Source organism: Moschus berezovskii, chromosome 11 (assembly GCF_049115385.1).
Source record: "Moschus berezovskii isolate FMDL1 chromosome 11, NW_MosBer_1.0, whole genome shotgun sequence".
Classification (NCBI taxonomy): Eukaryota; Metazoa; Chordata; class Mammalia; order Artiodactyla; family Moschidae; genus Moschus; species Moschus berezovskii.
Window position 1 is genome coordinate 78,600,132 of NC_142470.1, and position 27,050 is coordinate 78,627,181.

Sequence of the window (27,050 nt, forward strand, 5' to 3'; positions counted from 1 at the left end):
TGTGTCTGACTCTTTGCGACCCCTATGCTTACCAGTTCCTAAGTCTCCCTTACTTCTCTTACTCTGGTCTGATATCCACAGACCCAGGGATAATGGAGCTATCCAGCTAGTCTGTAACAAGTTTCACAGTGGGCAGAGAGCCAGTCTGTTCTACAATGTTCTTCCTTCTTAGAATCTCCCCCTTGCCCACCTCAAGGAAGTCTTACCTTTCTTAAAAGCACACTCAAATCTCGCTGTCTTTACCATCTTTATATCACCCAGGTAGGTTTATTTAATTCTCCCCCCCACCCAGCTTTACTGAGGTATAACTGACAAATAAAATTGAACATATTTAAGGTGTACAACATGATTTGATATATGTATAAATTGTGAAATGATTACCATAGTCAAGTTAATTAACACATCGAGCACCTCACACAGTTATCATTGTGTGTGTGTGTGTGTGTGTGTGTGTGTGTGTGTGATAAGAACACATAAGATCTACTCTCCTAGCAGTTCTCAAGTATACGATACAGTATGATTAACTATAGTCACTATGCTGTGCATTATATCTCCAGAACTTATTTATCTTTTAATAAAGTTTGTACCTTTTGACCAACATCTCCCCGTTTCCCCCATCTGTCAGCTCCTGGAACCACCATTTTACCCTCTGTTTCTATGAGTACAAGCCTTTCATATTCCACATGTAAGTGTTACAAAATGGTATTCATCTTCCTCTGTTTGGCTTATTCGACTTAGAATAATGCTCTCCAGGTTCATCTATGTTGTTGCAAATGCTAGGATTTCCTTTTTATTTAATGGCTCAACAATGCAATATATACATTAGGGGACTATATATCACATTTTCGTTATCCGTTCATCCATGGATGGACACCTAGTTTATTTCCATGGCTCGGTTGTTGTGAATAATGCTGCAGTGAATGTGCAACTGAAGATATCTCTTCCAAGTATTGATTTTGTTTCCTTTGGATATATACCCAGAAGTGGGACCGCTGGATGATATGGTAGTTTTGTTTTTGATTTTTGAGGAATCTCCATACTATTTTCCATAATGGCCATACCATTTTATGTTTCCATCAAAGTGCACAGTTCAGTTCAGTTGCTCAGTCGTGTCCAACTCTTTGCGACCTATGAACTGCAGCACGCTAGGCCTCCCTATCCATCACCAACTCCCGGAGTTTACCCAAACTCATGTCCATTGAGTCGGTGATGCCATCCAACCATCTCACCCTCTGTCATCCCCTTCTCTTCCTGCCCTCAATCTTTCCCAGCATCAGGGTCTTTTCAAATGAGTCAGCTCTTTGCATCAGATGGCCAAAGTATTGGAGTTTCCACTTCAATATCAGTCTTTCCAATGAACACCCAGGACTGGTCTCCTTTAGGATGGACTGGTTGGATATCCTTGCAGTCCAAGGGACTCTCAAGAGTCTTCTCCAACACCAGAGTTCAAAAGCATCAATTCTTTGGCGCTCAGCTTTCTTTATAGTCCAACTCTCACATCTGTACATGACTACTGGAAAAACCGTAGCCTTGACTAGATGGACATGTGTTGGCAAAGTAATGTCTCTGCTTTTTAATATGCTGTCTAGGTTGGTTGTAACTTTCCTTCCAAGGAGTAAGCGTCTTTTAATTTCATGGCTGCAGTCACCATCTGTAGTGATTTTGGAGCCCCCCAAAATAAAGTCTGACATTGTTTCCACTGTTTTCCGATCTGTTTATCAAAGCGCACAGAGTTCCCTTTTCTTCACATTTTCACCAACACTTGTTATCTCTTGTTTTTTTGATAATAGCCATTCTGACTGGTATGAGGTAATAGCTCATTGTGACTTTGATTTTCATTTCCCTGATGATTAGTGCTTTTGAGCACCTTTTCATGTACTTGGTCATTTGTATGTCTTCTATGGAAAAATGCCTATTCAGGTCATTTGCCCATTTTAAAATTGGATTATTTGTCTTTTTTCTGTTGAGTTGTATGAGCTTCTTATGTATTTTGGATATTAACGCTTTATGAGATAAATGGTTTGCAAATGTTTTCCCCCATTACTTAGGTCACCTTTGCATTTTGTTGATTGTTTCCTTGGCTATACTTTGTTGTCCCACTTGTTTATTTTTCCTTTTTTTGCCTGTGCTTTTGGTGTCATGTCTAAAAAAAATCTTTGCCGAGACCAATGTCAAGTAGCTTTTCCCATATGTTTTCTTCTAGAGGTTTTATGGTTTCATATGTTACATTTAAGCATTCAGTAATTTTGAAGGGTCTAATTTTGTCTTTTGCACGTGGATCTCCAGTCCCCAGATACCATTTATTGAAGAGACTATAGCTTCCTTATTGTATATTCTTGGTGCCGTTGTCACAGATTAGTTGACCATTTCTGTCTGGATTTATTTCTGGGCTCTGTGTTTTGTTCCATTAGTCTATGTGTCTGTTTTTATGCTAGTATCATACTGTTTTGATTACTGTAGCTCTGCAGTATAGTTTGAAATCAGAATGTGTGATGCCTTCAGCTTTGTTCTTCTTTCTCAAGATTGCTTTGATTATCTGGGGCCTTTCGTGGCTCTATATTGATTTTAGAGTTGTTTCTTCTATATCTTTGAAAAAATGCTGTTTTATGCTAGGGATTGCACTGAATCTGTAGATTGCTTTGGATAATTTAACCATATTAATTCTTTGAGTCCATAACCATGGTATATCTTGCCATTTATTTGTGTCTTCTTCAACTTCTTTCATCAGTGTCTTATACTTCTCAGTGTACAGATCTTCCATCTCCTTAGTCAGATTTATTCCTAACTATATTATATTTTTGATGCTATTGTAGATGAGCTTGTTTTCTTAAATTTTTTTTAGATAGTTCATTATTAGTATATAAACTCAACTGATTTTTGTGTTGTTTTTGTATCCTGCAGTTTTACTGATTTTGTCATTAGTTCCAACAGTTTTTTGGTGGAGTTCTTTATTGTTTAGTTGCTAAATTGTATCCCACTCTTTTGTGAACCCATGGACTGTGGCTCACCAGTCTCCTCTGTCCATGTGATTTCCCAAGCAAAAATACTGGAGTGGGTTGCCATTTCTTCTCCAAGGGATCTTCCCAACCCAGGGATCAAACCTTTATGTCCTGTATTGGCAGGCAGATTCTTTACCACTGAGTCACCTGGGAAGCACAGAGTTTTTAAGAGTATTTTATATATGTAAGATCATGTCATCTGCAAACAGGGACAATTTTACTACTTCCTTTATAAAGATGTCCTTTTCATTATAGGGGACTGGAATGCAAAAGTAGGAAGTCAAGAAACACCTGGAGTAACAGGCAAATTTGGCCTTGGAGCACGGAATGAAGCAGGGCAAAGGCTAATAGAGTTTTGTCAAGAGAATGCACTGGTCATAGCAAACACCCTCTTCCAACAACACAAGAGAAGACTCTACACATGGACATCACCAGATGGTCAACACCGAAATCAGATTGATTATATTCTTTGCAACCAAAGATGGAGAAGCTGTATACAGTTAGCGAAAACAAGACCAGGAGCTGACTGTGGCTCAGATCATGAACTCCTTATTGCGAAGTTCAGACTTAAATTGAAGAAAGTAGGGAAAACCACTAGACCATTCAGATATGACCTAAATCAAATCCTTTATGATTATACAGTGGAAGTGAGAAATAGATTTAAGGGACTAGATCTGATTGATAGAGTGCCTGATGAACTCTGGACGGAGGTTCGTGACATTGTACAGGAGACAGGAACCAAGACCATCCCCATGGAAAAGAAATGCAAAAGAGCGAAATGGCTGTCTGAGGAGGCCTTACAAATAGCTGTGAAAAGAAGAGAGGCGAAAAGCAAAGGAGAAAAGGAAAGATATAAGCATCTGAATGCAGAGTTCCAAAGAATAGCAAGGAGAGATAAGAAAGCCTTCCTCAGTGATCAATGCAAAGAAATAGAGGAAAACAACAGAATAGGAAAAACAAGAGAGCTCTTCAAGAAAATTAGAGATTCCAAGGGAACATTTCATGCAAAGATGGGCTCAATAAAGGACAGAAATGGTATGGACCTAACAGAAGCAGAAGATATTAAAAAGAGGTGGCAGGAATACACAGAAGAACTGTACAAAAAAGATCTTCACGACCAAGATAGTCACGATAACGTGATCACTGACCTAGAGCCAGACATCTTGGAATGTGAAGTCAAGTGGGCCTTAGAAAGCATCACTACGAACAAAGCTAGTGGAGGTGATGGAATTCCAGTTGAGCTATTTCAAGTCTTGAAAGATGATGCTGTGAAAGTGCTGTACTCAATATGCCAGCAGATTTGGAAAACTCAGCAGTGGCCACAGGACTGGAAGAGGTCAGTCTTCATTCCAATCCCAAAGAAAGGCAATGCCAAAGATTGCTCAAACTACCGCACAATTGCACTCATCTCACACGCTAGTAAAGTCATGCTCAAAATTCTCCAAGCCAGGCTTCAGCAGTATATAAACCGTGAACTCCCAGATGTTCAAGCAGGTTTTAGAAAAGGCAGAGGAACCAGAGATCAAATTGCCAACATCCGCTGGATCATGGAAAAAGCAAGAGAGTTTCAGAAAAACATCTATTTCTGCTTCATTGACTATGCCAAAGCCTTTGACTGTGTGGATCACAATAAACTGTGGAACATTCTGAAAGAGATGGGAATCCCAGACCACCTGACCTGCCTCTTGAGAAACCTGTATGCAGGTCAGGAAGCAACTGTTAGAACTGGACATGGAACAACAGACTGGTTCCAAATAGGAAAAGGTGTACGTCAAGGTTGTATATTGTCACCTTGCTTATTTAACTTATATGCAGAGTACATCATGAGGAACGCTGGGCTGGAAGAAGCACAAGCTGGAATCAAGATTGCTGGGAGAAATATCAATAATCTCAGATATGCAGATGACACTACCCTTATGGCAGAAAGTGAAGAGGAACTCAAAAGCCTCTTGATGAAAGTGAAAGAGGAGAGTGAAAAGGTTGGCTTGAAGCTCAACATTCAGAAAACAAAGATCATGGCATCTGGTCCCATCACTTCATGGGAAATAGATGGAAAAACAGTGGAAACAGTGTCAGACTTTGTTTTTTTGGGCTCCAAAATCACTTCAGATGCTGATTGCAGCCATGAAATTAAAAGACGCTTACTCCTTGGAAGGAAAGTTATGACCAACTTTGATAGTATATTAAAAAGCAGAGACATTACTTTGCCAACCAAGGTCCGTCTAGTCAAGGCAATGGTTTTTCCTGTGGTCATGTATGGATGTGAGAGTTGGACTGTGAAGAAGGCTGACCGCCGAAGAATCGATGCTTTTGAACTGTGGTGTTGGAGAAGACTCTTGAGAGTCCCTTATACTGCAAGGAGATCCAACCAGTCCATTCTAGAGGAGATCAATCCTGGATGTTCATTGGAGGGACTGATGCTAAAGCTGAAACTGCAATACTTTGGCCACCTCATGCGACGAGTTGACTCACTGGAAAAGACTCTGATGCTGGGAAAGGTTGGGGGCGGGAGGAGAAGGGGACGACGGAGAATGAGATGGCTGGATGGCATCACCGATTCTGTGGACATGAGTTTGAGTGAACTCCGGGAGTTGGTGATGGACAGGGAGGCCTGGCGTGCTGTGATTCATGGGGTCGCGGAGAGTCGGACACGACTGAGCGACTGAACTGAACTGAACTGAACTTATAATCTGGATACCTTTTATTTCCTTTTCTTGCTGAATTACTCGCTAGGACTTCCAGTACTGTGTTGAATAGGAATGGAGACATAGGCACCCCTATTCTGTTCCTGGACTTAGAGGAACAGCTTTTCAGCTTTTCACCACTGAGTATGTGATGTTAGCTATGTGTCACCCAATTGGATTAATCTCTCTCTATCCCCCAGATGTCCACTCTTTAGCTTTTAGTATTGGTTATAGTGTTTTATGTTAGAATTGTTTATGTATTATTAGATCATGGCCTAATAGTTCTTAACCAACAGAGCAGGCTCACTATTTTGTGGTCGATTGGATTTGTTGAATCAAGCCCACTTAAAATGTGATTAATTGTACAACATTTTTCTACATACCACTGCAGGTGTACTGTCATAAAATTCACCATGAAAAGTGAGTATCTGTTGAGTGTTTCAAAGCTGTAAATTGAAAATATACCTTTTCCATTCTTAAAATAGAAAATAAATGATGTAATGTTGGTATGGTCATAAAATAAATTATCTGAGTGATAGATAACAAAGTGAGTTTGAGACCTATGTTAATCTTTTATTGGTGTCCTTGTCTGTTCTGTGTAGTCAGTTAAGCTTTCACCAGGGCAATACGAGCTACTTCCTCCACCCGTTCCCAAGCAAGCTTCCAGGTAATTAAGTACTTATTAAGTTGCTTTTACTAATTTCACTCATGCCTTTCTATTTACATACTTAACAGCCAACACTAATGACTTTTAAACCTCATTTATGCCCATTATATTCAGTTTAGCATTTAAAAATATTTAATAAGAATGTGTTAAAGATCCTCATATTTAAAAATATGTTTGGAAAATGGTATCTTTTTTTATTTTTAAATTAGGAGCTTCGTATTTCGTTCTTCGGTTCAGAGGTTTCCAACAGGCTGCTTCACTCCTGTAAGTATATTGATACACCATAAACTCATGATGAATTTGATATTTAAAATATGCAGCGATTCCTTTTGAGATGTCAAGATTAACATTTCACTCATCATAGTAGAAAGGCAATGCATGATTAATGTGTTGATTCAAGATATACTTAAAATATATCTGAAGATACACTGGGGGTGGCAGTGTAAGTCACACATTTTTAAAGTTATAGAGGAAAAGTAAAGGCTCTTTTACTTTCTTTAGCTCTTCACTCACATGACCTTTTTCTTGAGGTCATCCCTCGTCACTTGTTCAGAATTCCCTATCCCCCTTTCTTGGCTTGTTTTTCTTCATAGTGCTCATCACCATCTGATACACTTCATCTAAAAATTTACTTACCGTGTTTTCATCTGTCTCCCCACAGAACATAAACTTCACAAAGGTGGGGATTTTTGTCTGTTCTTGTCTTGTATACTGAGCACCTAGGAAAATGGCTCACACAGAGTGCATAGTATTTGTTGAATTAATTAATTATCATCAGACATATTCAATAGATCACTGTATTACTAACAAGAAAGAAAAGTATTCCTGGTTTCTTTCTTTTCAAAAATGTAAAAATGCTTTCCTGTTTCTAAAAATTTTCAAATACATGTACATGTGTTTGATAAAAATTAACTATTTTAGATAAGTAATCAGTAGGATGCCAAAAAAATAAAAAGGGAAGAATGAGAAACTGTGAAGTTATTTCAGGGTGTTTTGATGCACTATAGTTATTTATTTGTAACTAGACACTTAGCAGTGTGAGGGGGGAGACATACAGTGAACATCTGAAAGAGGAGCTGAGATAACTGAACTGAGCTCAAAAACAGGCTCCAGAATACATATCTCTGTATTTGATAAAGAAGGTATGACAAATCAGTAGGAAAGAGAGATATTTTATGCTAGATGATTAATTAACTTGTAAATATTAGACTCTTCCTACCACACATAGTAAATTCCATATTGATTAAAGAATTAAATACTTTAGAACTATAAAACTAGAAGAAAATATATTAGCATATATTTATTTTTGGGTTTCCAGGTGGTGCTAGTGGTAAAGAACCTGCTTGCCAATACAGGAGGCATAAGAGATGTGGGTTTGATCCCTGGGTCGGGAAGATCCTCTAGAGGAGGGCATGGCAACCCACTCCAGTATTCTTGCCTGGAGAATCCCATGGACAGAAGAGCCTGGTGGGCTACAGTCCACAGGGTCGCAAAGGGTTGGACATGACTAAAATGACTTAACATACGCACACACACACATATTTAATTTCAGGATAAGGTAGATTTTCTGAGACAACAGAAATGGGTGGATTGCAAAGGAAAAGAAGCCTCAGGTTTGATTGCTGCTAAGTCGCTTCAGTCATGTCCGACTCTGTGCGACCCCATAGACGGCAGCCCACCAGGCTCCCCCGTCCCTGGGATTCTCCAGGCAAGAACACTGGAGTGGGTTGCCATTTCCTTCTCCTCAGGTTTGATTACATAACATTTAAAATTTTTTGTACACCAGGAAAAAAACTGTAAACAAAGTTAGTAGGTAAATGCAAATTAGGAAAAGTATTTTCAACACACATGGCAGATAAACAGTTAATGGCTTATCTTAAATTCTGTTAATAATTTCTAGGAAATAGAAAAGTAAAACAGATAAAGACAGTGAATAGACCATTTGTGAATAAAAAATTCAGATATCCAGTAAAGGTGAAAAAATTTTGGTCTCAGTAATACTTAAGTGTGGGAAACTGAAAAGCTGATTGAGGGACTTCCCTGATGGTCTAGTGGTAAAAATTATCTTTTTTAATTGGAGTTTAGCTGATTTACAGGCTTCCCTGGTGGCTCAGCTGGTAAAGAATCCGCCTGCAATGTAGGAGAGCTGGGTTCGATCCCTGGGTTGGGAAGATCCCCTGGAGAAGGGAACGGGTACCCATTGCAGTATTCTGGCCTGGAGAAATCCATGTACAAGGAGCCTGGCAGGCTACAGTCCATGGAGTTGCTAAGAGTCAGATGCAACTTTCACTTCATTTGATTTACAATATTGTGTTAGTTTCAGGTGTATAGCAAAGTGGTTCGATTTTTTATATGTATTTTTTCAGATTATTTTCCATTATGGGTTATTATAAGCTATTGAATATAGTCCCTGGCTATACAGTAAATCCTGTTGCTTATATGTTTTATGTGTAGTATTAGTAGTTTATATCTATTAATCCTGTATGTCTAATTTACCCTCCCCCTCTACCCTTTTGATAACTGTCCGTTTGTTTTCTGTGTTTTTGTTTTGTATATAGATTCACTTGTACTATTTTTTAGATTCTACATGTAAGAATCTAAATACATATCATATGTATTTGTCTTTCTCTTTCTAACTTACTTCACTTAGTATGATAATCTCTAGATCCATCCATGTTGCTGCAAATGGCAATATTTCATTTTTTTATGGCTAAATGATACTCTATTGTATATCTACCATATCTACTTTATCCAGTTTCTGTTGATGGGCACTTGAGTTGTTTCCATGTTTGGCTGTTGTCAATACTGCTGCTATGAAAATTGGGGTGTGTGTATCCTTTCAAATTAGAGTTTTCATCTTTTCCAGGTAAATGCCAAGGAATGGGGTTGCTAGATCATATGGTAACACTATTTTAGGTTTTTTTTCTTTAAGTAAGATGTGACTTTATTGCTAAATAATTGCTCAGTGATTATCTACAGAGGACTAAAGAAAGAGATATAATCAATTTGCAAATTGTTATCAAAGTATACATTAGACTCATTGTCCCATGTTTTCCCATGAGTCCATTTAAATATTGAAAATGCCTTTTTCAAAATATATATCCTAAAAATGGGCTGATTTTACTGTTTGCCAAGCATTCTGCTAGGCATTTAAAAAAATTTTATCTATTTTTCATTGGAGGATGGTTGCTCTACCATATTGTGTGGGTTTCTGCCATATACTAACATGAATCAGCCATAGATATATATATGTCCCCTCCCTCTAGGTTATCACAGAGCACCAGATTTGAGCTCCCTGCATCAGGCAGTAAATTTCCCCTGGCGATCTAATTTGCATATGGTAATATATGTGTTTCTGTGCTGCTCTCTCAGTTTATCCCACCCTCTCCTTCCCCACTGTGTCCACAAGTCTGTTCTTTATGTCCACACCTCCACTGCTGCCCCGCAGATGAGTCCATCAGTACCATCTTTCTAGATTCCATATGTATGTGTTAATATACGGTGTTTGTGTTTCTCTTTCTGACTTCACTCTGTATAATAGCCTCTAGGTTCATTTCCCTTGTTAGAACTGACTCAAATGTGTTCCTTTTTATGGCTGAGTAATTGTGTATACATACCACAGCTTCTTTATCCACTCATCTGTCAGTGGACATCTAGGTTGCTTCCATGTCCTAGTTATTGTAAATAGTGCTGCGATGAGCATTGGCACACGTGTGTCTTTTTCAGTTACGGTTTCTTGAGGGTATACGCCCCGTAGTGGGATTGTTGGGTCATACGGTAGCTGTATTCCTAGTTTTTAAGGACTCTCCATACTATGCTCCATAGTGGCTGTATCAATTTATTTTCCCATCAACAATGCAAGACTATTTCCTTTTCTCCATATCCTCTCCAGTATTAATTGTTTATAGATTTTTTGATGATGGCCATTCTGACTGGTGTGAGGTGATACCTCATTATCGTTTTGATTTACATTTCTCTAATAATGAGGTTGTTGGATGGCATCACCATGTCATCCACATGATGTTGGATGACATCATCATGTCAATGGACTTGAGTTTGAGCAAGCTTCAGGAGTTGGTGATGGACAGGGAAGCCTGACATGCTGCAGTCTATGGGGTCACAAAGAGTCGGACACGACTGAGTGGCTGAACTGAACTAGTCATGAGTGATGTTGAGCATCTTTTCATGTGTTTATTAGACATCTGTATATTTTCTGTGGAGTATTTTTAGTTTTTGAAGGAATCTCCATACTGTTCTCCATAGTGCCTGTACCAGTTTACATTCCCCCAGCACTGTAGGCGGAGAAGGCAATGGCAACTCACTCCAGTGTTAGACGGCGGAGCCTGGTGGGCTGCCATCTATGGGGTCACACAGAGTTGGACACGATTGATGTGACTTAGCAGCAGCAGCACTGTAGGAGGCTTCTCTTTTCTCCACACCCTCTCTAGCATTTATTTGTAGACTTTTTGGTGATGGTCTTTCTGACCAGTGTGAGGTGATACCTTGTTGTGCTTTTGATTTGGATTTCTCTAATAATTAGAGATGCTGAGCATCTTTTCATGTGCCTGTTGGCTGTCTGTATGTCTGGAAGTTCTCTCAATTCCTGTTTTCAGTAAAGGTCCCTGTCTTCCCATCACCTGGGATCCTGGATCCAGATCTATGGCTCGATCTCTTTAGAAATGAAACCTTTCATCTCCTACAGGGATGAGAAAAGGGCAACTACCTGACTGCTGAAAGTAGGTAGGTAGGGACCAGAGAAAAGAGCTCAGTCAACCCTCCTAAGGTTGACTGATGCCTAAGGCCTGAAATTCCTGAGCTTTTCTTGGATTCCGTGGGCCTCAACCTCACCTCCACCTCACTGATGCCTAAGGCCTGAAATTCCTGAGCTTTTCTTGGATTCTGTGGAGGAAAGCAGCCCACTTCTCATCAGCAGGACCTCTCCATGCACCAGGCTTCAGCTTTCTCCACCCTGCCACTTCAAGGACCATTCCTCCAAACTGCTTCACATTCTCTCAAAATACATGATCTCTGTTGGCTGTTATCTCTTGTCTTGATTGTATGTGTGTGTATACGTGTGTATAGAGGTGTGTGTGTCTGGGTGGAAGAGATAGTTATGCCTTTTTATTTAACAAGGGAGGAGTGATAATAAACGCATGTGTTCCATTGGCTTTGGCAGTTAGCGGTCAAGACAGTTCCCCTGCCCTCACACACTGGGTGATATTATATTTCCTTTGAAATGCATGCTTTCAATGAATGCCATGAGCTTAATAATGATTTGTTTACTATTAGTAAACAGACTCAGTTAAAATTAAATGGGTTTTAGTCCAGGTTAGGCATCCTGAAGGGTAAGCAACCTGGTATGTGAAATAGCACAAAGCTGTTGATTCTGACAGCTTTTGCCTTTGTTCTCATTGCTTTTCATGGAGGAGAAGGTTTTTGGAGATCCTTATTCTGCCATTTTCATTGATGTCACCTCATCCATCCCATTTTATAAATAAAAGTGATTCACAGCTTGGAACATCCTGTCCTTCACCAAAGTGAAAAGAATGCGTTCATGGAAAAGGTTCCAAGATATAGAATTAGCCCAGGACCGTGATTCATGTCTGTCCTAAACATGCATTCCCAGAGCAGACTTGTGGGTTTAGTTTAGATCCACAGACTTGTAAACGGCGGAGAGCGAACTGCTTTGATCCCAATGGTGGGAGATTGTGGCACTCGGTGTGAAGAAATGATGCTTGCTAGGAGAATATCATCCTAGACGTTCTGGAAATCAATGCCTTGATCCTTCTGTTCTGTTCAGTCGTTCAGTCGTGTCTGACTCTTCGCGACCCCGTGGACTGTAGCCTACCAGGCTTCTCCGTCCATGGGATTCTCCAGGCAAGAATACTGGAGTGGGTTACCATTTCCTTTTCCAGGGGATCTTCCCAACCCAGGGATCAAACCCGGGTCTCCTGCATTGGAGGCAGACGCGTTAACCTCTGAGCCACCAGGGAAGCCTGCCTTGATCCTTAGTATTAAATTAATTTACATCTCTATCAGAAGTTAAGAGTGTCCATTTCAGGAAATCTGTATAAATCTTGTTTAGTATTGTTAATTTGATAGTAAAAGAATGATATCTCATTATTTTAATTTAATCCATAGGATCTGAGGCTACACATTCTAATTATTTGTTAGCTAGTTCCTTGTGGCTTTTCTTGCACACTTTCTGGTCACATTCTTCACCTAGTTATCTACTGGGTGGAGTCATAACTTTTTTTTTTTTAAGATTTTTTTGGTGTGGACCATTTTTGAAGTCTTTATTGGATTTGTTACAATATTGCTTCTGTTTTTATGTCTCTTTTTTTTGGCATGTGGGATCCATGACCCGGGATCGCACCCCTTGCACCGGAAGGCAGAGTCTTTTTTTAAATTTTATTTATTTATTTTGGGCTGTGCTGGATCTTCATTGCTGTGCGTGGGCTTTCTCTAGTTGCGGGGAACAGGAGCTGCTCTCTAGTTGTGGTGTGTGAGCTTCTAATCACTGGCTTCTCTTGTTGGAGTGTATAGGCTCTAGAGTGCAGGCTCAGTAGTTGTGTGAAAGGGATTAGTTGCCTTGTGGCACATGGAATCTTCCTGGACCAGGAGTCAAACCTGTGTCTCCTGAATTGGCAGGCAGATTTCTAATCACTGGACCACCAGGGAAGTTCCTAAATTCTTTTTTTGTTGCTTTGTATATACTCTATAGTGAAAAAATAGTAATGCTTGTATTTGCTGAAGTTTTTCAGGAATTTTGGCTTTTACTTTTGTGTTTTCATATTTACACAAGTTTAAAATGTAAAATGTTTATATCATCAGATCAGAGAGTTTGTAATTACCTTCTGGAATGTAAGTTCCATGAAAGAAGGGGCTGTCTTATTCACCTATGCCCCCAGCCCATACTACAATGCTTCAAAAAAGTGCTGAATGAACGAATGAAATCTTTGTCTCCTTTCCTTTTCTATTTCTCCGTTAAAAATTAAAAAAATTCCCTTCAGAGATACAATGTCACTTGTAATTCTCTTCAGTTTTGGGGGGCATTTAAAAAAAAAACACATGTATCACTCTTTTAAAATGTGTTATGTGTAAGATCACAGTGTCACTTGAGCCCTGTTTATTTAGGACAGGTTGTCTCACCATTGGTATACATGAAACCTACAGTCACCAGAAATTTGACCTGTAGATCAGGTGCAAAACAGTATGACAACATACAGACATTCACTGAGTCACTTTAAACCCTTAAGAGAATAAGGCAAATTATAAAAGATGGATACTTGCAAGTATATCTCCTCCTCCTTTCATTCCATCATCTGTGAAAACTAGCTCATTGAACTGTGTTAATCATTTATATCTAGAATCCCCAGGGGCAGCCTATCAAAAGAATGAAGAACCATGTGAAAATGTGGCAGATCACTATGCCATTTTAGTTGTAAAAAGTTCAGTAACTTTGAATTTTAAAATACTCTAGGATCTTATGTGCCTGAAAGCCCCTCCATGTGGACAAGCCATTATCACTTGTTAAAACACACAGCTTTTTTGTTTATGTCAGGAATTCCACAGATGAATTTACATGTTGTCCCTAAGGTGTAGGTGCCTCTCAGGAGAGGTGGTTGCAAAAGGATTTGTCTTGTTGGAAGATGGTTTCTAATCTTTAGATTACCAATATAAGGTTGTATACTTATTGGCTACTTCAGTTATTGATGAAATAATAATAATAATTGATTATGGCTGGGGTGGATGCATGCATGCTCAGTCATGTCCGACTCTTTGCCACCCAGATCAGTAGAATTGTTTCGTGTGTGGGAAAGACTGAGGGGAGTGTTTGCGTGAGCATTTTGCAATAGATACCAGAAGATATATTCTACCAAAAGTAAAAAGGGCCCTTTTGTACTCACAGAAAAAAATTGTATTTGGAAACTTGTACCAGTCACCATTTCCTTTTAGCACCATGATAATAATCACCAAGTCCTGCAGATCCCGAGATCCAATGCAAACACACAGTTCCCTCATAGCAAGTTTTTTTTTTTTTTGCTGCATGGCAGTCATGTGAGATCTTTATTTCCCCAACCAGTGATTGAATCTGCGCCCCTTGCACTGGAAGCATGAAGTCTTAATCATTGGACTACCAGGGAAGTCCCCAGGATTTTTTCCAAGAGTAGAAAACAAACTGCAACAAATCATAGTCATTCTTATCCAAGCAAAGTAGACAAAGTAAAACTTGCTATTTGCAGTTTCTCCTCCCCTCCTCCTTCCCTTTAATTCTTGACCTGCAGAAAATTTGCATGAATTTTGTTCCCTCCTGAATGCATTTCACAATTTCAATTTGGGTGTTAAGGATAGCAGATATCCTGCACAACTTCTTTGAACATACAGGGAATACTGATGACTTTATTTCATACTCCCATTAAGGTAAGGAGGAGTAAGGAAGATTTTGTTTTTCTAAGTCTGTTTTCCCCAGTATCTATGAACCATAGCATCAGTGCTTTTCTAGTCTCTTGCTGGTAGAAGTATACAGAATGCAACCCCTTGCAAAGCCACCAAAGTACTGAGCCACCAACACTGTTTATATCTTTCAGCCAATTAATTTCAGTGTTCAAAAACTCTCCTAAAGTAATAATTTATTTACAATAATATTCATCTATGCAAAGAATATCATCAAGGGATTGTTTATAATAGCAAGATGATGAGATAGCAACAATTTCATATCTAGGAGAAGGAAATAATTTTAAAAGATATTACATATCTACACAGAGGAATATTTTACAGCCATTAAAATTACTGTTAAAATTATGAAATAGCACCAGAAATGTTTATGAACTAACTAAGCAATCCCCAGCCTTTTTGGCACCAGGGACCAGTTTCATGGAAGGCGATTTTTCCAAGGAACAGGTTGGGAGCAGGGGAGATCCCTGATCTAATGCATAGTGAAAAATTGTAGGTTACAGTTTGGTATATCTATCATGATGAAAGTCATGTAAGAAAAATTATGTTATTAAAAATAGGAAATGCAGCAAAGTGCTTTTAGTGGCTATTCTGAGATGTTGTGATTAAGGGTGGGTGTTTGCTTCTTTTCTCTATTTTGCATTGAGATTATAATGCATTAATTATAATTTTTCAAAATACAATTTTTAAAAGTCAGAAAAATAGTTTGAAGAAAGGAGCCATGGAAATGGTCACCATAAATATATTTTGTTACTTTAATAAAGATAATGCCATTACTACTACTTAATTAGGACTCAGTCATTTATATGATTTGGGACTTCCAAAAGTGATTTGCTGAGCAGATTCTTTTCAATTATTTCTCATAGTTGCATATAAAATGAAAAATGAGAGGGATATACATCTTTCCTTCCAGTAATGAAAAAATGAAAAAAATGGGTTTCTTTTATTTGATGTCAGAAGTATTTCAAGATGTTTCTGTATTTCTTAAAACCTGACAAGCCTATAAAGAATAGGAAAAGATCAGATAAACAGGAAAGGGTCTGTCGATACACAAATGAGCGTTATATGATTTATCTGTTTTAGTCACATTTGATAGAAGTTTGGAAAGGGGAGAGCAGATTCATGGCATACTCTCTGCATTAAACTAACATTATGGGGACTTCCTGGTGGTCCAGTGGTTAGCACTTCGCCTTCCAATACAGGGGGTGGGGGTTTGATCCCTTGTTGGGGAGCTAAAGTCCCACATGCTTCACAGCCAAAAAACTAAAACATAAAACAGAAACAATACTGTAACAGACTCAATAAAGACTTTAAAAATGGTCCACATCAAGAAAGCTTTAAAAAAAATACTAGCATTATGAAAGAATGCTGAGCCATTTCAGTTATTTCTGCAGTTAAGGAATCAATTTGATTAAAAACTCATCTTAAAATCCTGTGAGGAGCAGAAAAATAATTAGTAAACATGGTTACATTGGAAAAAACCAAATAGATGTCTGTTTGAATGGAATCTGAAAGTTAAGATGATTAAAACAGGCCCCAGTGTCAGTCTTCTCAAAGAGTTCACTTGTAGGTAACATTTTTGGAAAAATCAGTTCAGTTCAGTTCAGTCGCTCAGTCGTGTCTGACTCTTTGTGACCCCATGGACCGCAGCATGCCAGGCCACCCTGTCCATCACCAACTCCCGGAGTTTACCCAAACTCATGTCCATTGAGTCGGTGATGCCATCCAACCATCTCATCTTCTGTTATCCCCTTCTTCTCCTGCCTTCAATCTTTCCCAGCATCAGGGTCTTTTCAAATGAGTCAGCTCTTCGCATGAGGTGGCCAAAGTATTGGAGTTTCAGCTTCAACATCAGTCCTTCCAATGAACACTCAGGATTGATCTCCTTTAGGATGGAGATCTCCTTCAGGTTGGATCTCCTTGCAGTCCAAGGGACTCTCAAGAGTCTTCTCCAACACCACAGTTCAAAAGCATCAATTCTTCAGCGCTCAGACTTCTTTATGGTCCAACTCTCACATCTATACATGACCACTGGAAAAACCATAGCCTTGACTAGACAGACCTTTGTTGGCAAAGTAATGTCTCTGCTTTTTAATATGCTGTCTAGATTGGTCATAACTTTCCTTCCAAGGAGTAAGCATCTTTTAGTTTCATGGCTGCAGTCACCATCTGCAGTGATTTTGGAGCCCCAAAATATAACGTCAGCCACTGTTTCCAGTGTTTCCCCATCTATTTGCCATGAAGTGATGGGACCAGATGCCATGATCTTAGTTTTCTGAATGTTGAGTTTTAAGCCAATTTTTTCACTCTCCTCTTTCAGTTTCATCAAGCGATTCTTTAGTTCTTCTTCACTTTATGCCATAAGGGTGGTGTCCTCTGCATATCTGAGATTACTGATATTTCTCCTGGCAATCTTGATTCCAGCTTTTACTTCATCCAGCCCAGCGTTTCTCATGATCTACTCTGCATATAAGTTAAATAAAGTGAAAGTGAAGTCGCTCAGTTGTGTCTGACTCTTTGTGACCCCATGGACTGTAGCCCACCAGGCTCCTCCATCCATGGAATTTTCTAGGCAAGAATACTGGAGTAGGTTACCATTTCCTTCTCCAGGGGATCAGCAGGGTGACAATATATAGCCTTAACATACTACTTTTCCTATATGGAACCAGTCTGTGTTCCATGTACAGTTCTAACTGTTGCGTTCTGACCTGCATACAGAAAAATATAACCTTTCAAATATAACTACAGATGTACTAGGGTTTTTCAAGAAGTATGGAGCTTCAGAGATACCATCAATTCTTCAAATTTACTTTTATTTGTTTATTTGACTGGGTCTTAGTTGCAGTCTGTGAGATCAGGGTTTGAACCTGGGCCCCCTACATTGGGAGTACAGAGTCCTAGCCACTGGACCACCAGGGAAGTCCCAGTACTGTCAGTTTTTAATTTCACAAATGTGGATAACTTTTGGCCCCTGCCAAGTTTACTTCTACCCTATCCACCAGCATACTTGTCTCCTTTCTCCTCTGAACCTTTAGACGTAGTCTTACAGAATTCTAGAATTTCCTGAGTTAGATACACCCTGCCACATGCCTCCTCCTGAATTCCCACAGAGGCACTTCCAGCCTCTGTGTGGCCTCCTCCACACAGGGCTCTCCCCTCCTTGCTGGGGCACCTCTTTTCTTCTGGGCAGCGTGGTCCTGTTATCATACCATCCACCCGACCAAATTTGGGTGAGATCATTTTTACCACCATGTCTAGCAATTTCAGTTTATGTTGTGTATTTCTTATGTTTTGCGTGTGTATATATATAGACATTTTATTTTATCTCTGACTTTTTCTCTTTTCAAGTATGATTTGTTGAAAATTGTTTGTGTCTAGGATCAATAGCTACAGACTATGTGCTCTTTCTAGGTTCCCTTTAGCTTTATGATTTTAAAAGGAAAATAGCTTAAAACTAAGTACTGACACCTCCCAACACCAAGAAGCATTGGATTAGGGTCCATTGTAATGACCTTGTCTTAACTTATATCTGGTTGTTGTTGTTCAGTCACTAAATTGTGTCCAACTCTGCGTCCCCATGGACTATAGCACACCAGGCTTCCCTGTCCTTCACTACCTCCCTGAGTTTGTTTAAACTCATGTCCATTGCATCAGTGATGCATCCAACCATCTCATCCTCTGTTGTCCCTTTCTCCTCCTGCCTTCAATCTGTCCCAGCATCAGGGTCTTTTCCAATGAGTTGGCTCTTTGAATCAGGTGGCCCAAGTATTGGAGCTTCAGCATCAGTTCCTTCCAATGAATATTCAGGGTTGATTTCCTTTAGGATTGACTGTTTTGATCTCCTTGCTGCCCAAGGGACTCTCAAGAGTCTTCAGCACCCCAGTGCAAAAGCATCAGTTCTTCTGCACTCACCTTATTTATGGTCCAACTGTCACATCTGTACATGACTACTGGAAAAACTATAGCTTTGACTATATGGACCTTTGTCAGCAAAGTGATGTCTCTGCTTTTTAATAAGCTGAATAGGTTTGTCATCGCATTCCTTCTAAGGAGCAAGCATCTTGTAATTTTGCGGCTACAGTCAGGGGTGACCCTATTTCCAGACAAGGTCACACTCTGAGATACTGTGAACTCCAAATCCACAGGTCTTAAGAATTTTGAGGAACGTCATTCAGCATAATGAGACACACCTAAAACTCAGAGGATTTATAGATTTTTTGGGAACTTAATTCAGTTCACATCTTGGGATAACTTCATCTACCCTCACACAGTCTTTCAGAGGTACCTGGCACCTTTCAGTTTCTGAACAGTGTTGTATACATAAGCCAGTCCCATCCTCTTGGCCCTGGAGGGTTGGAGGTAGTGGTGGCAAGGCTTTAGCAGATGCCTGCAATGGTACTGAGCATTATGGTGCATGGAATTGGAACCAAATAAGTCAAGAAGTTCAAGATCAAGGGCACAGTATGTCTTCATACCATATGTCTTCTCCCTGTCCTCGTTGTTTTGAACCCTCCCCACCCACCCACCCCCGCCCCGCTATTGAACTGAGTCCATTTCTCCTCACCTTCAGAGCCGTCCTGGACCAAGCCCTCTTCTCTGCTTTCAGCTCTTCCCACTCTGCCCACCATCCTCGGATGGGGCAGAAACAGGAACTCTGTTGAAGCTGCTTCCCACCCATTGCAGGACCCTGGCCTGATCATTACTTCTCACTTAAAATAGGATTCCTGTGGCTTCTGGAATTAGAACTTGGGCCTGCATCAACTTCCTTAATGTTCCCCACTTAAGAGGTCCCGTGTGACACATGAGGGGCAAATAGCATTCAGTAATTTCTTTCTGTCCCGAGTCTTAGGCCCTTTGATTCAGATGACTACGCAGGAAGGCCGCTGGATGGCATGGGCATATATCAGGGCTTTGCCAGGCCTGGCATCTGGACTCTCAAGCAGCTCACGACTTAGAAGCTTAGAAGTGAAAGCCACGTGAGGCTTGTGGGGAAAGGGTAGTGTTCACAGTTTCTTAGCCATCCCAGATGGCTGTGTTGTCAAAGGCATGGAGTCAGTGGTGACCCCCTCAGCAGCATCTTTTACCCCAGCTGCCACTCCAGCTTGAGAACTTGGATTTATTATGGCCAAACCAAGGGGACTCTGTGCAAACCATTCCTGTCCAGACTCCCCTGACTTTCTATCCTGTGTGCTTATGGTGGCTCAGACTTCCCTAGTGAAGAAGCCTTGCCCTGACAGCGGTCTCTGTCCCACAGAGGCATCCGGTTGAAGACACTGCTGTTTTGAGACACATCCCTTGATTATCAGACTTGTGCTTGGCTGATAATAACAGACTTCATTCGTGGTGGATAATTGAGAATGGCAGCCCTAATTGTGCTGCTGTGCCACAAAAGGAAAACAGGGTTTTGAAAGCCTTGCTTTTAAATCCTGCAGAGGGGCCACATTTGGGTGCTTATTCAGCCAAATCCATTGGGCTAACCTGTGGCTCAGTCTCATGTGTTACACGGATCTTATGGGATACATTTCTGTTCTAATCTTTCTGCTCATTTTATCTTTTTTCACTACCCCCTTTTTCACTTACCCAATTCCCATATTAATTTATCTATGCATTAAGAATAACTTTTTTTCTTATTTTGAGAATACTCAAGTCCATCATAGAAAAATTAGAAACAGCCAATAATAAAAAAAAAAATTTTTTCTTTTTACTCAACATGTCACCACCTGGAGAAAACTGCTGTCGGTGAACATTACATTACCAGTTTTTTAATGCACATTTTTTAAAGCTTGTATTTTCACTTAACAATACTTGGGAGTAGACTTTATGTCCATAGAAATTCATCAGCTTGGATGGCTGGATGGAAGAATCATAATTTATTTAACCAGGCACACGTCATTGGTCATTTCTTTCATTTCTGATTTTTCAACTCTTAGAAACAGTGTTGTAGGGAATGTCTTTGTGACCAAATATTTGTACACATTCTCAATTGTTTTCGGAGAAAGAATTCCTAAAAATGGAATTGCTGGGTCAAAATAACAAATATATATTGTCTTTAACTTTAAATATATATACCATATAGACAGAATTCGCATGTACTCACCCATTCAATAATGACCAGCTCTTGGCCAATCTACACCTCCACCTACTTCCCCTAGTTCCTGCATTATTCAGAGACAGATCTAAAACATCATGCCAGAAAGATTTTTTTTTTTTTTCTGTCAGATAGCACTGGTATTTGAAAATGGGAGAGGAAAAGAAGTGAATTGCTAGAAAGGAAAAAAAGGTTAACATTTTGTCTACATTATCTATTGTGGTGTCTGGGCTGTATTCATTTTCCTGCAATATCTGGGCTCAGGACTCATTATTTGTCTTCTGGATTCCTGCAACAATCCTGTAACCAGACTCCTTTTTTCTTTCTCTCCCTTTGGATAGGGTTATATGTTTCTAAGCTGTTTCAGGCTTGCCAAATTATGGTTCAGAAAGGCTAATCAAATTAACAGTTTTGCCAGAGTCATGTAGGAGTATCCACACTGTGGATCAAGTTTTAGATTCTTGGGAATTAACTGGAGGTTAGGACTTGGGGCTTTCACTGCGGTGGTGCTGATTCAATCCCTTGTCTGGGAACCAAGATCCTGCAAGCCACACAGTGCATGCCCTGGGCTCCACCCCACCCCCGCAAAAGGTTTTGGCTTCTCCCTCCCTTCTTCCTTTTTTCCTTCCTTTATCTCTTTCTTTCTTTCCTGACCCCCACAAAAGTATATCTCATTGTTCTTCTAATTAGAGCTTCAGTTCAGTTCAGTTCAGTCGCTCAGTCGTGTCCAACTCTTTGCGACCCCATGAATCACAGTACGCCAGGCCACCCTGTCCATCACCAGCTCCTGGAGTTCACTCAAACTCATGTCCATCGAGTCAGTGATGCCATCCAACCATCTCATTCTCTGTCGTCCCCGTCTGCTCCCACCCCCAATGGCATCTGGTCCCATCACTTCATGGGAAATAGATGGGGAAACAGTGGAAACAGTGTCAGACTTTATTTTTTTGGGCTCCAAAATCACTGCAGATGCTGATTGCAGCCAGGGAATTAAAAGACGCTTACTCCTTGGAAGGAAAGTTATGACCAACCTAGATAGCATATTAAAAAGGAGAGACATTACTTTGCAAACCAAGGTCCGTCTAGTCAAGGCTGTGGTTTTTCCAGTGGTCATGTATGGATGTGAGAGTGGGACTGTGAAGAAAGTTGATCACCGAAGAATTGATGCTTTTGAACTGTGGTGCTGGAGAAGACTCTTGAGAGTCCCTTGGACTGCAAGGAGATCCAACCAGTCCATTCTGAAGGAGATCAATCCTGGGTGTTCATTGGAGGGACTGATGCTAAAGCTGAAACTGCAATTAGAGCTTAGTGTGTTATTAATGACCTTAGAGCTCCACCCGCCTCTCCTCGGGTTTCCTCACTGCATTTCCTCTCTGTGAGTTGCCTTTTGCTAACTTTTCTATTGAGCTGTTTGTCTTTTTAAAATTGTATTCATCTACTTATGTTAATCTCATGGCATTGTACGTAGGGCAGTGAATTGCTGTGAATACTTTTTTTCGGGACTAAGAGAACATATGCTGCATTTGTGTGAAGGAATAAGTGTGTTTTATAAAACTAACAGCTCAGAGCAGTAAGTCACCATCAGCAGAGGGACAAGAATGGAGTGAAACCTGCTGGTGTGGGCAGGGGGCCTGGGAGAGGGGAGGGTATCCAGGCAGGGACAGGGGAGACTTTCACATGTCATTTCCTCTGCAGTCTTCACAGTCATCCACAAGGCAGGTAAAGCAGAAAGAGCAGGTATTAATCCCATTTCACAGTGCCTGGCGCCAGGGCACACCTTAACAAGATCTTCCACGTCCCAATCCAGGGATTTTTCTACCATATCACACTGATTCATATGTTTTTTCATAAAAGGCAAGTAAAGCATCAAAATATATCAGCTATCACTATTTATGAAACAAAAACAATTTTTTTTTCTACAGCGTGAAGGCCCAGGACCAGGTCATTATGACTTGAAAATACCTTCAGCAAGTTCTGTTACTTCTTGTTTTCAATCCAGAGTACCTCGATTCTTGCCTGCCTGTTCAGTAAGTGTCCTAAAAGACAGATACGGTTGTAGGTTTCGTGGCTGACGCGGGGGTGGGGTGGGGGTGGAGTGGGCATTGGGAATGGGAGGGGGGCAGTAGAGTCATATACAGTTCTAACGTGCATGTGTGTGTGCTCAGTCGCTTTGGTTGTGTCCTACTTATTATGACCCTGTGGTCTATAGTCCACCAGGCTCATCTGTCCATGGGATTCTCCAGGCATGAATACTAGAGTGGGTTGCCACGCCCTTCTCTGGGGGATCTTCCCAAACCAGGGATCGACCCTGCGTCTCTTATGTCTCCTGCATTGGCAGGCAGGTTCTTTACCACTGGCACCACCTGGGAAGCCCCACAATTCTAGTGTGTATACATTAAGATTGCTTGATAAGGCAGCAAAGTATGGAGCTCACTAGATAAGCCTTCAGCTAGCTTCAGGCTCAAAGAGACTCCAGGCCCAGAGACCATGGCTGAATTATGAGTCCAGTGGAGAACAGCCAGCACAGTGATTGGCCATCGGGGTTATGTCCTGGTTGCTTCATGGGGAAGCCCCTCTCACGAGTAGAGGCCAGCAGTGGGCCCGTACAGACCTGTGTGCCTTCTGGGGACAGAAAGCCACAGCAGAAACATCATCTTTGAACCAAAGGAGACCATTAAGTCCGGAGCCATCATCCTGCCCCCGAGGACTCAGGACAGACAGGGAAGACGCTCGAGTCCATGGAGATACACGAGGAGGTAGATTCTGGGAGGGTGTGAGAGCCTCGGAGGCCTGGAGGAGGCCAAGAAAGATTGCGGAAGCACAACCTGGAGCTTAGGAAAGTGACTTGGGTTGTTTGTTTAATTAATTCCTGTGGCCTTGTTGTTCCGCAGTCCGAAAGTCCCCCAGACTCATTGGTTTGTAGTCTGATTTGAGATGGTTAATTCGGTCTTTCTCTGGAGGAAGATTGGGGAGGCCCCACCGGAAAGACTAAAAACAGACAGCTGGAGGCTAGTGGCTCCCTTCAGCAGATCCTCATACCTAGTGGCATGATCATGATCCAAACAGATTTTCATCCGAGCTCACAGGGCTGAGCTTCTTCAGGAAGTTGGAGTCATACTAACCAAAATCCCAAGAGACTGATGGAGAAGCCGGAAGGTGGTGGTACTCCTTTACAAGTGTCCAGCGAGGGGGCTGGTGTCTGGAGCCACTGCTCCGTGGAGCGTCTCCCCTTGTAGGAAACTCGGAAGGAAGTCAAAAAACGCTGAAGTTTGCTTGGCAGCAGTGACATCAGGGCTGGGGGACAGAGCCGGATGTTCCCAAGGTCTGAGGACTGCGGCCGGCAGCTTCCCGAAGGATGGCCTTTCGGGGTGCAGGCCCCCGAACCTCCTGTTCAGGCACTAGCCTTCCTGGACTCCACACACAGGCAGCTTCCTCATTAAGAGCACTAATAAGGGCTTCAGCTTCCTTTGACGTCTGGCCAGGATTTGATTAGATTCCCAAGCTGCTCCTTTGCATTTGGCCAGGGAAACATCCTGTCATTTAAAGCAGCTTCTGCAGGCAGCTGATCTCGTGCACCCTGGGCTGACCGCTCTGGTAATCTTGTTTGTACTCGCACTGCTTCCTGCAGAGATAGCAAACTGCAGGGAGGGATGGCAGTGACAAGCTGGTGATAATAGGGACTCATAATAGTGGTGGTGACTGGCGTGTGGAGCGGTACTTGCTGCCAGCCTCGCAGGTGCTGTCTGTCCCTGGGGGCCCCCCGTGAACCTCAAAACCTCATTTGATCGGTGAGGAGTAGGAAGCATGTGTCATATTGAGCCATTCATGGTGGGACTAGGACTTGAATCCAGGCCTGTCTGACATTAAGACCCTTTCCTTAACCATACATACAGGTACTGTTGTCTCTCTAAGATAAAATTTTGGGGTATTCAAGAATATTGCGTGCACCTTAGCATAGACAACACTGACCCAAGAAATCAATGAGAATGACATTCATTGGCATCTTACCACAACATAAGAGGAGCTTTGTTTAAATAACTGGTTGAATAATTTTTCAAGAGTCATGTATGGGTATGAGAGTTGGACTGTAAAGAGAGCTGAGTGCTGAAGAGTTGATGCTTTTGAACTGTGGTGTGGGAGAAGACTCTTGAGAGTCCCTTGGACTGCAAGGAGATCCAACCAGTCCATCCTAAAGGAGATCAATCCTGAATATTCATTGGAAGGACAGATGCTGAACCTGAAATTCCAATACTTTGGCCACCTGATACGAAGAACTGACTCATTGGAAAAGACCCTGATGCTGGGAAAGATTGAAGGCAGGAGGAGAAGGGGACGACAGAGGATGAGATGGTTGGATGGCATCACTGACTCGATGGACATGAGTTTGAGCAAACTCCGGGAGTTGGTGATGGACAGGGAAGCCTGGTGTGCTGCGGTCCATGGGGTCGCAAAGAGTCAGACGTGACTGAACTGAACTGAATTTTTCAAGCATTTCATCAGAATGAAAACAGGGCTTTTCAGAATTAGAACTCATCCATCCCGTGAGTCTGAGGTCCATGGGCCTCGGTAGTGCTGCGTCTCACTCTGTCTGTACTGGGGAAGGTGATGGAAACAGGAGTTTGGGCTTCTGTGGTCAACTGTTCAGGTTCAGAATCCACCCTCTCTGGCCCATGACCACTAGAGCGAAGTCACTGGGGGGCACCCACATTCGCAGGGACAGGGTGCCCCAAAGAAAGTGTGTCCTGAGGGGTGGGGGAAGAGTGAGCCCAGCTCCACTGGGCTGTCGCTTGCTTGTCTGCCCTTCTTTCAGCGCCTCTGCAGCCTTGGGGAGAGCCGGGGGCTCAGCCCCGAGGACGGGCTCCCGCTCTCTGGTGCACAGGCCTCAGCCCAGACCAGTGCAGCCCTTGTCTCCCTCTGGGGGTTTGCAGCTAAGCCTGAGTCCACAGCCAAGCTCAGGAGGCTCTGGGTTCTGGAGTCACTATATCATCACTTCCTGTTCTCTGTTGTGTTTTCAGAAAACCCCGGGCCCAGGAGCATATACAGCTTCAGCGCAATTCCCCAAGCAGCCCCGTACCATAGCCAAAATGGGCCGAGAACACAGCCTTTTCTTCAATAACACAGTTGGCTTTTAAAATAAATAAACCCCACCTTGGCCCTAAGCAACTCTTGTTTTAGTAAGTTCTATTTTGTCTCCTCTTTAGGGGAGTTTGACCACAGACCATATTCGATTGCCTGGCCTGACTGCCCAGCCCACTTATCTGGAATAGTTCCAGCAAAATGTCCAGTTCACTCTCAGAAGTCTCCTGGTTTGAACAGTAAATTATATGCTCTCTCTGTGTATTGTCAGAGGGTGTGTCCCCAGAGGCTGTGTCCTTGGACTGCTCTCGGCACCTGGACGCGCCCTGAGGCGTCAGGTGGGCTCTGTGCCGCCTTGGACTCTCTAGCTGAGTCTCCACTGCACTAAGGTTGTCATTGCTCATGGACTCCTGGAGGCTTCAACAAGGGCCATCCTGAACTTGACAGGAACCCAATAGTTTTTTCTCTATCTCATCTTCATGAAAAGAACAATATTGGTTCAGCCTGATGAGCATTTGTGGTTTCAAGTTAACAAAAATATTTTGACGATATGCTTGGGGCCAGGAGCTGTGCTGCGGGTGGGGAGTGGGGGTTAAGACAAAGATGAACGAAGCATGTGACTGAATTTAGGGTGGGTTAAAGGGGAGACAAGGCCAGAAAGGTAGTTTGGAACAGTTCCCGGCTCAAGGAAGGCTTTGAGAAGCATGCCAAAAACCTCTTCCTGGTTGCCTTGTGTGTGCGGCTCAGGGGTGGTTGTCATGTGGATGGCAGTCCCACCGGGAAGACACACCCTAGGCTCAGGAAACTGTGAGATCACTGCGCCCAATGCATGGAGGAGCGGTCCTGACATCGAAGGTCACAGGCGCTCAGAGCAGAGACAGGGCAGCACTGCCCAAGTGGGGAAGGAGGGCTGCATGCGGCCGGCAGCTTGGCTGGCACCCCTGGGACCAGGAGACTTGAGACAGGCAGAGAGGAGAGGGAAGAAGGTGGAGGGCAAGGAACCCTTTTTGAGTGAGAAGCGGGAAGAGACATTTGCTGGAGGGGAACAGAGGGAGACAGGCCCAGCTGAGTGGAGGGTG

At 41.9% G+C, this 27,050-nt stretch overlaps 1 protein-coding gene across 2 annotated transcripts in view; it reads left to right on the plus strand.

Annotated features, from left to right (window-relative positions):
• STPG4 (sperm-tail PG-rich repeat containing 4) overlaps window positions 1–26,149 on the plus strand; it is a 43,495-nt gene extending 17,346 nt beyond the window's left edge. Inside the window, exons 4-7 of one of the 2 annotated variants that reach the window (XM_055399724.2) lie at window positions 6,286–6,350; window positions 6,560–6,614; window positions 22,818–22,922; window positions 25,911–26,149. In XM_055399724.2, coding sequence (XP_055255699.1) covers window positions 6,286–6,350; window positions 6,560–6,614; window positions 22,818–22,922; window positions 25,911–26,027 — 342 coding nt within the window. In that variant the 3' untranslated portion in view covers window positions 26,028–26,149. The remainder of the gene's footprint in view (window positions 1–6,285; window positions 6,351–6,559; window positions 6,615–22,817; window positions 22,923–25,910) is intronic. The other variant, XM_088841500.1, reaches the window with a different exon arrangement.
• Window positions 26,150–27,050: the final 901 nt, after the last annotated feature.